At 40.8% G+C, this 13,289-nt stretch overlaps 1 protein-coding gene across 1 annotated transcript; it reads left to right on the top strand.

Moving 5' to 3' along the window:
• The first annotated feature begins 203 nt into the window (after positions 1-203).
• On the top strand, positions 204-1,783 carry LOC110943017 (glutathione S-transferase T3-like). Its single transcript, XM_022184776.2, has 3 exons — positions 204-440; positions 532-1,265; positions 1,739-1,783. Exons 1-3 carry the CDS (start codon positions 251-253, stop codon positions 1,781-1,783), a joined length of 969 nt encoding a protein of 322 aa, XP_022040468.1. The 5' UTR covers positions 204-250.
• Positions 1,784-13,289: the final 11,506 nt, after the last annotated feature.

Below are 13,289 nucleotides of genomic sequence, written 5' to 3'. Positions count from 1 at the left end.
AACCCCAACCCGAATAATCCCAATCCGAACCAACCTAATTTTTTTTCGAGTCCCGCTTACACTCCGACTATGGATCCTTCGTGGGGGGCTTCGCAATTTCCGTTTTCGGGTTTCCAACAAACACCCAACGCCTTCTCACAAATGTCTCAACTTCAACAAGTTCAACAATATCAAGCGCTCCAACAAATCATGCAACTCAACACGTTTGAACAACTCCAATCGCAATCGCAACCCCCGGTTCAACTTGAAGATGATGATGAAGAAGTCGTCCCCGAATCACCACCGCAAGAGCTCACGCGCAAAAAAAAACAAGGGGAAGGGAAAGAAGGTTGAACCCGAAACCGCGCCAAAACCGAGAGCAAAGGGGAGACCTTGGACGAAAGTAGAAGAGGAGGCGCTAGCTATGGCGTATGTTAAGGCCTCTACTTGCCCGATAGTCGGTATAATTTTTTTTATTTTTATTTTCGGTTTCTTTTTTTTTTTAGGAAATTTAATTTTTTTTTTACTAATGCACTATTTTTTAAAATTTAGGAAACAACCAATCGGGTAGTAGTTTTTGGAAGAAGACAACGGATAGATTTAACGCGATTATGGAGCATGGTCCGGCTCGTGATGTCGAATCCGTCTCAGGCAAGTGGCGAAAAATGATCAAGGTCGTCAACGCTTTTAACCAAATTTATAACCAAATTTATCTTTCTCCTCCTAGCGGGAGTAACGACGAGGACATTCTTAACCTTGCTATCGCCAAGTGGGACTCTCAAAATCCAACGCCTTTCCCGCACTTCCGAGCATGGAACGTTGTAAGGAAAGAACAAAAATGGAGGCCGGTTCCAAATGAGGTCGCAACGGCCAAACGCACTAAAACTTCCGAGTCCGGAAGTTATAGTGCGGGAGGCTCCACCGCTCGTTGTCAAATCGACATAAACGACGACCCGGAAGATGACGAGGATGTGTTGCCCGTTCACGAGTCGGAACGTCCCCCCGGGAGGGACAAAGCAAAAAAAGAAGCGGCCGGAAAGCGAAAAGTGGCCGGCTCGAGTGGAGGTGGCGGCTCGAGTGGAGGTAGGGCCGAGAAGGCATCGTCAAAAATGGACGACTTGATAAACGAATTCCGTTCGTTCAAAGAGTTCGCGGCCGAAAAGTATACTCACAAGAAAACCGTGTCGTACGACTATGCTCGAGCGGAAGATTTTAGGATAATGAGGTTGGATCTCGACTCGGTTCCGGAGGATGAACGCGAGGTTTATCGGAGGATGAAGGAAGAGGTGAAAAAAAATGGACGTCGTAGGTTTATTTTTAATTTTTATTTTCGGTATTTTTTTTTTAGGAAACGTAATTTTTTTATTTTTATTTTCGGTATTTTCTTTTTTTAGGAAATGTAATTTTTATTTATGTTATGAAATGAAATTATTTATGTTGTTTTATGTTGTGTTTTTTAAATTTTATAAAGTTTTTATTAACTTGGGTTATTAAATTAAAACAAAAGAAATTATAAAATAATGAGGTGGGGCCTCATCCTCCATCCCCCTCCATCCTTCATTTGGCTCATCCCTCGCGAGCCGCCTATGTGGCGCCTACGTGGAGGCTCATCCCCGTGGGGATGAGCCGAACCATACCCTCTAGTCTAACAGTATAACACAGATTGAACAAAGTCGTTGAGAGTGCATTTAGTGCGTATCCTCTTGATGCCAAATAAATTGAATGTATATTGTAATGGCCTACTTAATTTATTGTGTAGGCATGGTCTTCCGACCTTGACTCAATCATGGTTAATGTACAATAATTTTCCAAACATGTGGGCTCATAGACTTCTCCTCACAAACTACCTGTTTTTTTGGGCAAATTTCTTTCAATTATAGGACTTTGAACTCAACACCTCCACTCCTTAGATATTTAAATACTTTTTCTTTGCCAATGGACCATCATCCCATTGGTTAACTCACAAATTACTTAATTACAAAAAAAGTCTTATTGTTTTTCAAATTATGACAACACAACTTTATATATATAGGGGTTGGTTAATATACACTGCGTACGAGATTAAGTTACAACATGTGAACTTTATTTTTCACATGTGATTTTTTTATAACATGCTATTTTTCATTAATACAACATGCTATTTTTTTTTCATTTTCAACATGTGATTTTTTTTTTTTTTTTTTCAACATGCGACTTTTTAGTTATAAAGATTATAATGTGCGAACTTCAAATCTCGTACGCTCATATGATAAGACGTATTGTACATTACACTTTAAGACATATTGTATATATATTGTATAATCAGTTTCAACATGCGATTTTTTTTGTTTTTTCAACATTCGACTTTTTATATTTTACAACATGCGACTTTTTAGTTATAAAGATTATAATGTGCAAACTTCAAATCTCATACGCTCGTACGATAAGACATATTATATATATATATATATATAAAGTGTACTGTACAATATCCCTTAACGTACGCTACATATGATATGCGAAATCGCATGTAATAAAATAGCATGGATGAAATCGCAAGAAGTGAATCGAGGTTCACTTACCTCGAGTGCCCGTTTCGTGCATGCTTCCTCATTTCCTTTCCGTTAGCCTTCTATTTTTGCCCACCTTGACATGGTCCTACACTTTCATGTCATCATGGTTACCATTTCATTAGTACATTCGCACATTCTAATATTGCATTCATTTCATATTCTTATCCAACATTATACTTTACTTGTCAATTTCCAACAACACAAAACATAAGCTTAAAATCACATCTTTTCATTCCACATAATACTTCATGTTGTTACATATGGAACATATTGATGTAGCATGTAATTAATGATTCCCCAAACATAACACTTGTGACAAAAGCTTATTACGCATTTGACTTTTTGAAAGTCAACTGTCCATCTTGTGAATTACCAATCTAACCTCATTCGTTCATACTATTAAATTCGATTATACCACAGACATTATATACATTCCCAACTCACTTAGTAAAACACACATACCACCACCAAATCACACATGCACATACAACATAATTCCAACATTAAATATCCGCATACAAGTTTCATTTTCATACTAATTCATCAATTCAACAAGAATTTCATGCTCAAAGGATAACTTAATTAGCCTAGTCATTTCATCGAACATGTCATGTGCGTACTTTTTACAAAGCATAAAGTACTAGTATCTTGTGCATAATCTTACTATTTCATATCAAAATCATTGATTCCACAAATATCCCATAACTTTCATTCTAATTAGGTTCATTCAACAACATCCTATAACATCTAACATCATACATCCAAAATTTTATAAAACAAAACATATGTAACCATCATCATCTTCATTCTACTACTTCTACAAATGGGTTTTCCCCAAAAACATCAACATAATCGAAATTAAGCATATTATAACTTCTATGTGTTCATATTATCTAGAATTCTTACTCAATTTCAATAAACATTCACGGATTACACACAACCCGTTTCATCAAAATCATTATACCATAAAATTCGACTTACTTGTTGATAAGAATACTTAGGAGGTTATTGTGACAACTCGAATTTCCAAGATTTCCATCTTCGCATTAATTGCACGTTAATTGTTCTAGTTGATTAGTTACACGACTTGTATACGTTTGTAACATGTTAAATCGTAAGGTGTTTTCGTTGTAACCGATATGTGATAATTGGTGTGCATTAGTGAGTGTAAGTTAATAATAATATATTTGGTATTAATATTGAACTGGTTAGTATAGAACTTGGCCAAACACCCCTACGAAAACACATCCACTCACGAAAACACAAGGTGTTTTCGTCCACCTTGTTTGTGAACAACGAAATCTGGAATGGGCTTCGGCCCAGTAGCGAACAACTATAAGGTTTTTATAATAACCTTACGTTAGAGATTAACCTGAAAACCCTAACCACTTCTCTTCCCTCATCTTTGTGCGACGGCAACGGCAAGACTTCAACCTTTTCCCTTCAATCAATCTTGTGATCTATCATCACGGTTAGTTGCACTGTTGTTTGAACTATGCATGATTTCATGTTTGTATGTATACGTTAGATTGAATAATGGATGTTATGTGATTATGTTATGGTTCTCGATGATTAATCTGATGATATAATGCTGATTGTAAAACGGAATGGATGGATGCACATGTATATAGATCGGCTGCAATACGTATGTTTTACTGTTGAATTAAATGTTGACAATGATTCTGTTCACATGATGTATCTTGTAAGATTTGAATGTGATCTACTGAATATTATTAATTTCCCAACATGTGACCTACTGATAAATTATAGGAATATGTGAAAATTATCATGCACAACAATCTTTGTCGGCCATTATAAAAGAACAATATATATATATTATTGACACACTGCCATGTTTATTGGATGATATGATCATTAGTGTATGTCTGTTAATGAATGGCCTGCAAATTTATTTATGGTCTTGGTTTCACAATGATTAGGTAGTTTGTATGCTTACATATTAATGATATAATTAAATGATTCGGGATGACCGATCATGCAACTGTTACTCATCATTAGGGTTTGGGTGTAACTGTTGTGGTTGATGAGGAGGTACTCGACGAAAACCCTTCACAATTTTAAACAAACTGGACGAAATCACTAAGTGAATTCGGCCCAAGGAGTGATTTCGGCATAGTGTTATCGGCCCATAAAGGGTTTTCGGCCCACCTAGTGTTTTCGGCACTTAAGGGATTTCGCCAAAGCCTTAATTGTCGCATGTGATTTCGTGAAGTTATTCAGTAACATTGTTGGTTTATTTGCTTAGCTAGTTATTAACTTGGTTAAGTTATTTATCTTGTTAACTTTGTTAATTTTGTTAAGCCCATAGCATTACTAGTTTATTTACTCCGTTAAGTTAAGTTGATTAATTTGGTTAATCAATTAATTTTAGTAACTCTATTTACTCAGTTATGATATGCAACTCTGTTAAGAGTGTAACCCTTACTAACTGTGTAACTCTGTTAGTTCAGTAACCCAGTCAGTTTGTTAGTCCTGTTGAATGCTAATTCTGTTAAGTGAATTATTGGATAATCATAGTAGAATAAACTACAAAAGACCTATATGTGTAACATGGATTGTTTGAACATGATTAACTGTTGCGTGATACCTGATGTTAACTGCCTAGCACAATGTGATGCTAGATTTGCATGCGAGTCATTACGAACGAAACTGATATTTTTTTTATATATATATATACGTGCGTACTATAGGTCGTGACTGATTACTTGTGAACACATAGTTAAGCATACCGAGCAAACCAAGGTGAGTTCACACTCTTACTAAAGCATGGGATTCCCAGGGCTTGGGAATGGGATTGAAAGGATAAGGTTGAATAGATTCATACGGACACTGTTACTAGACTACCATACCATCATCCTCGGTTGTGCAGGACACATACGTAAAACCTACGTATACTTATGCTACTCGCTATCCTCGGTTGTGAAGGATACTCACGTAAAACCTACGTGAACTTGTACTCACTACTGCCTCGGTTGTGTCAGGCACTTACGTAAAACCTACGTAAACCCCCGCGTACCCCTATCCTCGGTTGTGAAGGATACTTACGTAAAACCTACGTAAACTTGTACGTATTACTGTTCTCGGGATGTGTAGAACACTTATGGTTACGAATAGTCTAGTGGTTATACAACATGGGAAGCCCCCACCAATAGAACGTACTATCGGCCCAGTAGAGCCACATGTTACAAACGAATATACTATTACACATTTACTTTTTGTGAACTCGCTCAACTAGTTGTTGATCCTCTGTTACATGCCTTGCAGGTCGTTAGATACATGGAGCTTGCACAGGGAGGAGCTGGTCGTTGTGGGCTTGGATCGTGATTGTTTGTTGAACACTTTATGACATTACATACTTATATTGGGTTTTACTTATACGCTTCCGCTAAACAGTGATAACTTACTTATGTTTTGGAAACACCTTTCATATGGATTTGGTTTGGTTTAATTACTATTACTTTAACTATATACATTGTTCTATATGATTGGTGGCTTGATGCTGGTCAGTCACGCTCCCAAGCGGTGATACTCCGCACGTGGATTTTGGGGGTGTGACAGATTGGTATCAGAGCCATTGGTTATAGAGAACTTGGTTTTAATATGGGGAAAACGTTTTTATTAAAACCAGACTATAACCAGAACAGTGCTCTCAACGATCCACAACGACGCTTCGCTCCACGTGCAAGACTCCACATCCTAGGTAATAAGGTTTATGTTTATTGCCTACATGCAAGAATTGCATAGAACTTTGCTCGTAGTATGCTTAGATTACACTGCTCATTACTTGTTATTGCTTGAGAACACCTATGTGCTTACACTCTTCTGTCATCGCACTATTCGCGAACCTTTCTCACTTATGTTGCCTTTGATGTGAAGATCAATGGCCGGACGAATTAACATGACACAAGCCCAGCTGACGGCTTTCGTTAATGAACAAGTTGCTGCGGCACTTGCAGCTGCTCAAGCAGGTCAACACGCTCAGCAGCCCGTCTGCACTTTCAAGAACTTCATGGACTGTCGTCCAAGCACATTCAGTGGCACGGAGGGATCAGTTGGACTCCTCCACTGGTTTGAAAAGCTCGAGTCTGTGTTCGAGATGTGTGAATGCCCTGAGGCTCGCAGGGTCAAGTATGCCACTGGTACTTTAGAGGGGATTGCTCTAACTTGGTGGAACGCACAAGTGCAGATCTTAGGGTTGGCAGCTGCTAACGCCACCCCTTGGAATGATTTCAAGGAACTGATCAAAAGGGAGTACTGCACTCGGGAAGACATTCATAAGCTGGAAGATGAACTATATCATTTGAAAATGGTTGGGTCAGAGATTGAAGCTTATACCAAAAGGTCAAACGAGCTGGCCGTGTTGTGCCCAACTATGGTGGACCCTCCAGTTAAGCGTATTGAGTTGTATCTCAAGGGTTTGGCGCCAGAAATTCAGAGCCATGTGACATCGGCTAATCTTGACAACATCCAGGCTATTCAATGCCTCGCTCATCGCATCACAGATCAGGCAATGGATCAGAACAAACTGCCTAAATGTATCAGCGCTACTGCTACCGCTACTACTTCTGCTACACTTGCTACACCCAGTGACAACAAGAGAAAATGGGACGGGGATTCTAGCAAGGGGTCAGCTTCAGTTCAGTCACAGGTTCAACAGCGGAAGACTGACAGTTACCAGAGTCCCAGCCAGCATTCTTCAGGCAGTCACAGGCAGGGTGGATATCGAGGGAACCTCCCAAAGTGTAACAACTGCAACAGACACCACAGTGGCCAGTGTAACAAAGGTCGCTGTCAAAGATGCCTCAAGATGGGCCATGAGGCCAAAGATTGTAGAAGCCCTCGGCCTGCGAACCAGAATCAGCAGCAGCCTCAAGCACAGCAGAATCAGCAACAGGGCAACAAAGGATTTTTTTCATTGCGGCGCAGAAGGGCACTTCAAAAGGCACTGCCCTCAGCTAAACAGGAACCAGAACAACAACAACAATAACAACAATCAGGGGAATGGCAATGGCAACAACAACAATGGTGGGAACAACAATGGCAATGAAGCAAGGGGTCGTGCATTTGTGTTGGGGCAGGGTGATGCCAGAAATGATCTCAATGTAGTTATGGGTAAGTTTCTTCTCGACGATATTTATGTTACTGTTTTGTTTGATTCGGGTGCGGATACGAGTTATATGTCTTTGAAAATGAGTAAATTGTTAAAACATACACCAACACCCCTAAAAGCCAAACATGTCGTAGAGTTAGCAAACGGTAAAAGTGTAGAGGCCACACAGATAGTTAAGGGTTGTAGCATTGTCTTAGCTGGTCAGACTTTCTCCATCGACCTTATCCCTATAGTTCTGGGTAGTTTCGACATCGTCATCGGCATGGATTGGTTATCTAAGCAGCAGGCAGAGATTCTATGTAAGGAGAAGATCATTCGTATTCCTCGTTCTGGTAAGGAACCTCTCGAAGTTCAAGGCGACAAGAGTGGTGTTGTGGTTGGCATCATCTCTTTCTTGAAGGCTCAGAAATGTTTAAGAAAGGGGCATACTGCCATCTTGGCACTAGTTACTGATGCATCGACGAAAGAGAAAAGAATAGAGGATATTCCAGTTGTACGCGAATTTCCTCAAGTGTTTCCTGAAGATTTACCTGGTCTACCGCCTCATCGCCAAGTCGAGTTTCAAGTCGAACTAGCCCCAGGAGCAGCACCTATAGCTCGCGCACCGTATCGTTTGGCTCCAACTGAATTGGAAGAATTGTCCAAGCAACTACAAGAGCTCTTGGAAAAGGGCTTTATTCGTCCAAGCTCATCGCCTTGGGGAGCTCCAGTATTATTCGTGAAAAAGAAGGATGGCACTTTTAGGATGTGCATCGATTACCGTGAACTGAACAAGGTCACAGTGAAGAACCGCTATCCTCTTCCTCGTATCGACGACTTATTCGACCAGTTGCAAGGGTCGAGCTACTACTCCAAGATTGATCTAAGGTCTGGTTATCATCAGCTGAGAGTCCGGGATGAGGACGTCTCCAAGACAGCATTCAGAACTCGCTACGGTCACTACGAGTTTCTGGTTATGCCATTTGGGCTTACGAACGCGCCTGCAGTTTTCATGGATCTTATGAACAGGGTGTGCAAACCCTATCTTGACAAGTTCGTCATTGTTTTCATCGACGACTTTCTGATCTACTCCAAGAGTCAGGAGGAACACGAGCAGCACTTACGTCTTATCCTGGAACTTCTTCGAAAGGAACAACTGTACGCTAAGTTTTCAAAATGCGACTTCTGGCTTCGTGAAGTCCACTTCTTAGGCCATGTGGTGAACAGGGATGGGATTCATGTCGATCCATCCAAGGTAGATTCGATACGGAACTGGCCTGCACCGCGTACACCAACGGAAATACGCCAATTCTTGGGTTTGGCGGGGTATTACAGACGGTTCATTAAAGACTTCTCCAAGATCGCACAGCCGCTTACTATGTTGACACAGAAAGGTGTTACCTATCGTTGGGGTAATACACAAGAAACGGCTTTTCAGTATCTGAAGGATAGATTATGCAGTTCACCTATTCTCTCATTGCCAGAGGGCACGGATGATTTTGTGGTCTATTGTGACGCATCGATACAGGGGCTTGGTTGTGTATTGATACAGCGGGATAAAGTTATTGCCTACGCTTCGCGACAACTCAAAGTTCATGAACGGAACTACACGACGCACGATTTAGAGCTGGGAGCTGTTGTTTTCGCGCTCAAGATATGGCGACACTACCTGTACGGTACCAAGTGCACTATTTACACCGATCACAGGAGTCTCGAGCATATCTTCAAGCAGAAGGAATTGAATATGCGTCAACGACGATGGGTCGAGTTACTTAATGATTACGAATGCGCCATCAAGTACCATCCAGGCAAAGCCAATGTTGTGGCTGACGCTCTCAGTCGGAAAGACACTCTACCTAGGCGTGTACGAGCTTTGCAGCTCACTATTCAGTCTGATCTTCCTGCACAAATACGAGATGCTCAGGTGGAAGCATTGAAACCAGAAAACGCCAGGGCTGAAGCCTTACGCGGCTCAAGGCAACGATTAGAACAAAAGGAAGATGGAGCTTACTATGTAACAGGGCGTATTTGGGTCCCACTCTATGGCGGTTTACGAGAGCTTGTGATGGATGAAGCACACAAGTCTCGCTACTCGATACATCCAGGTTCGGATAAAATGTACCATGACATCAGAACTACTTACTGGTGGCCTAGCATGAAGGCCCACATAGCGACTTACGTTGGCAAGTGTTTGACATGTGCAAAAGTCAAAGTGGAGTATCAGAAACCAGCGGGCCTACTTCAGCAACCCAAGATACCGCAATGGAAATGGGAAGAAATTTCCATGGATTTTGTTACAGGCCTACCCAGATCCCAGCGTGGGAATGACACCATATGGGTGATCGTGGATCGACTCACAAAGTCTGCACACTTCCTGGCTATAAAGGAAACGGATAAGTTCTCCACCCTCGCAGACGTTTATCTTAAAGAAGTTGTTTCAAGGCACGGGGTGCCCACCTCCATCATTTCGGATCGGGATGCACGATTCACGTCAGAGCTATGGCAAGCGATGCATAAATCTTTCGGCTCATGGTTAGACATGAGCACAGCGTATCACCCTCAGACGGATGGGCAGTCTGAGCGAACGATCCAAACTCTTGAAGACATGCTTCGGGCATGTGTTATTGATTTCGGCAACGGCTGGGAAAAGCATCTCCCTTTGGTGGAGTTCTCATACAATAACAGTTATCACACTAGCATACAAGCCGCTCCGTTCGAGGCATTGTACGGGCGTAAATGCCGGTCACCTCTCTGTTGGGCAGAGGTGGGGGATAGTCAGATCACGGGTCCAGAAATTGTGGTGGACGTCACGGAAAAGATTGCACAGATACGACAACGCATGGCGGCAGCACGCGACCGTCAGAAAGCATACGCGGATAAGCGTAGGAAACCGTTGGAATTTCAGGTCGGGGACCGGGTTTTACTAAAAGTCTCACCCTGGAAGGGTGTGGTTCGTTTTGGCAAAAGGGGCAAACTGAATCGGCGATATGTCGGACCGTTCGAGATCATTGAGAAAATAGGCAAGGTGGCCTACAAGCTAAACTTACCAGCTGAACTCGGTGCAGTTCACAACGTATTCCACGTGTCGAATCTGAAGAAATGTCTGTCAGATGAGACCCTCATAGTTCCTTTTAATGAACTCACCATCGATGAGCGGTTGCAGTTCGTCGAGGAGCCAGTTGAAATCACGGACCGGGATGTTAAGGTCCTTAAAAACAAGAGAATCCCTCTTGTTCGAGTTCGTTGGAACTCCCGTCGTGGCCCAGAGTACATCTGGGAACGCGAAGACCAGATGACAGAAAAGTACCCCCAGTTATTCGAAACCAATGCAACCACTACTGAGACTGAAGCTACTACTGCGGAATTTCGGGACGAAATTCCAAATCAACGGGGGGATGATGTGACACCCCAGGTAAACGATACAACTACCTAGCTTTCTCAGTAACCGCATGCTAAATTTCGGGACGAAATTTCTTTCAAGTTGGGGATAATGTGACAACTCGAATTTCCAAGATTTCCATCTTCGCATTAATTGCACGTTAATTGTTCTAGTTGATTAGTTACACGACTTGTATACGTTTGTAACATGTTAAATCGTAAGGTGTTTTCGTTGTAACCGATATGTGATAATTGGTGTGCATTAGTGAGTGTAAGTTAATAATAATATATTTGGTATTAATATTGAACTGGTTAGTATAGAACTTGGCCAAACACCCCTACGAAAACACATCCACTCACGAAAACACAAGGTGTTTTCGTCCACCTTGTTTGTGAACAACGAAATCAGGAATGGGCTTCGGCCCAGTAGCGAACAACTATAAGGTTTTTATAATAACCATACGTTAGAGATTAACCTGAAAACCCTAACCACTTCTCTTCCCTCATCTTTGTGCGACGGCAACGGCAAGACTTCAACCTTTTCCCTTCAATCAATCTTGTGATCTATCATCACGGTTAGTTGCACTGTTGTTTGAACTATGCATGATTTCATGTTTGTATGTATACGTTAGATTGAATAATGGATGTTATGTGATTATGTTATGGTTCTCGATGATTAATCTGATGATATAATGCTGATTGTAAAACGGAATGGATGGATGCACATGTATATAGATCGGCTGCAATACGTATGTTTTACTGTTGAATTAAATGTTGACAATGATTCTGTTCACATGATGTATCTTGTAAGATTTGAATGTGATCTACTGAATATTATTAATTGCCCAACATGTGACCTACTGATAAATTATAGGAATATGTGAAAATTATCATGCACAACAATCTTTGTCGGCCATTATAAAAGAACAATATATATATATTATTGACACACTGCCATGTTTATTGGATGATATGATCATTAGTGTATGTCTGTTAATGAATGGCCTGCAAATTTATTTATGGTCTTGGTTTCACAATGATTAGGTAGTTTGTATGCTTACATATTAATGATATAATTAAATGATTCGGGATGACCGATCATGCAACTGTTACTCATCATTAGGGTTTGGGTGTAACTGTTGTGGTTGATGAGGAGGTACTCGACGAAAACCCTTCACAATTTTAAACAAACTGGACGAAATCACTAAGTGAATTCGGCCCAAGGAGTGATTTCGGCATAGTGTTATCGGCCCATAAAGGGTTTTCGGCCCACCTAGTGTTTTCGGCACTTAAGGGATTTCGCCAAAGCCTTAATTGTCGCATGTGATTTCGTGAAGTTATTCAGTAACATTGTTGGTTTATTTGCTTAGCTAGTTATTAACTTGGTTAAGTTATTTATCTTGTTAACTTTGTTAATTTTGTTAAGCCCATAGCATTACTAGTTTATTTACTCCGTTAAGTTAAGTTGATTAATTTGGTTAATCAATTAATTTTAGTAACTCTATTTACTCAGTTATGATATGCAACTCTGTTAAGAGTGTAACCCTTACTAACTGTGTAACTCTGTTAGTTCAGTAACCCAGTCAGTTTGTTAGTCCTGTTGAATGCTAATTCTGTTAAGTGAATTACTGGATAATCATAGTAGAATAAACTACAAAAGACCTATATGTGTAACATGGATTGTTTGAACATGATTAACTGTTGCGTGATACTTGATGTTAACTGCCTAGCACAATGTGATGCTAGATTTGCATGCGAGTCATTACGAACGAAACTGATATTTTTTTATATATATATATACGTGCGTACTATAGGTCGTGACTGATTACTTGTGAACACATAGTTAAGCATACCGAGCAAACCAAGGTGAGTTCACACTCTTACTAAGGCATGGGATTCCCAGGGCTTGGGAATGGGATTGAAAGGATAAGGTTGAATAGATTCATACGGACACTGTTACTAGACTACCATACCATCGTCCTCGGTTGTGCAGGACACATACGTAAAACCTACGTATACTTATGCTACTCGCTATCCTCGGTTGTGAAGGATACTCACGTAAAACCTACGTGAACTTATACTCACTACTGCCTCGGTTGTGTCAGGCACTTACGTAAAACCTACGTAAACCCCCGCGTACCCCTATCCTCGGTTGTGAAGGATACTTACGTAAAACCTACGTGAACTTGTACGTATTACTGTTCTCGGGATGTGTAGAACACTTATGGTTACGAATAGTCTAGTGGTTATACAACATGGGAAGCCCCCAC

Source organism: Helianthus annuus, chromosome 5, assembly GCF_002127325.2.
Source record: "Helianthus annuus cultivar XRQ/B chromosome 5, HanXRQr2.0-SUNRISE, whole genome shotgun sequence".
Classification (NCBI taxonomy): domain Eukaryota; kingdom Viridiplantae; phylum Streptophyta; class Magnoliopsida; order Asterales; family Asteraceae; genus Helianthus; species Helianthus annuus.
This window is presented reverse-complemented; position numbering and strand designations above follow the sequence as displayed.

What these genes read in the sequence shown, in the direction of transcription:
- LOC110943017 (XM_022184776.2), top strand. Translation starts at nt 251, where the DNA reads ATGATGATGAAGAAGTCGTCCCCGAATCACCACCGCAAGAGCTCACGC. An exon ending in CTCTACTTGCCCGATAGTCG is followed by an intron (nt 441 to 531) that starts GTATAATTTTTT and finishes TTTAAAATTTAG; the next exon opens with GAAACAACCAATCGGGTAGT. An exon ending in ATCGGAGGATGAAGGAAGAG is followed by an intron (nt 1,266 to 1,738) that starts GTGAAAAAAAAT and finishes TTTATTGTGTAG; the next exon opens with GCATGGTCTTCCGACCTTGA.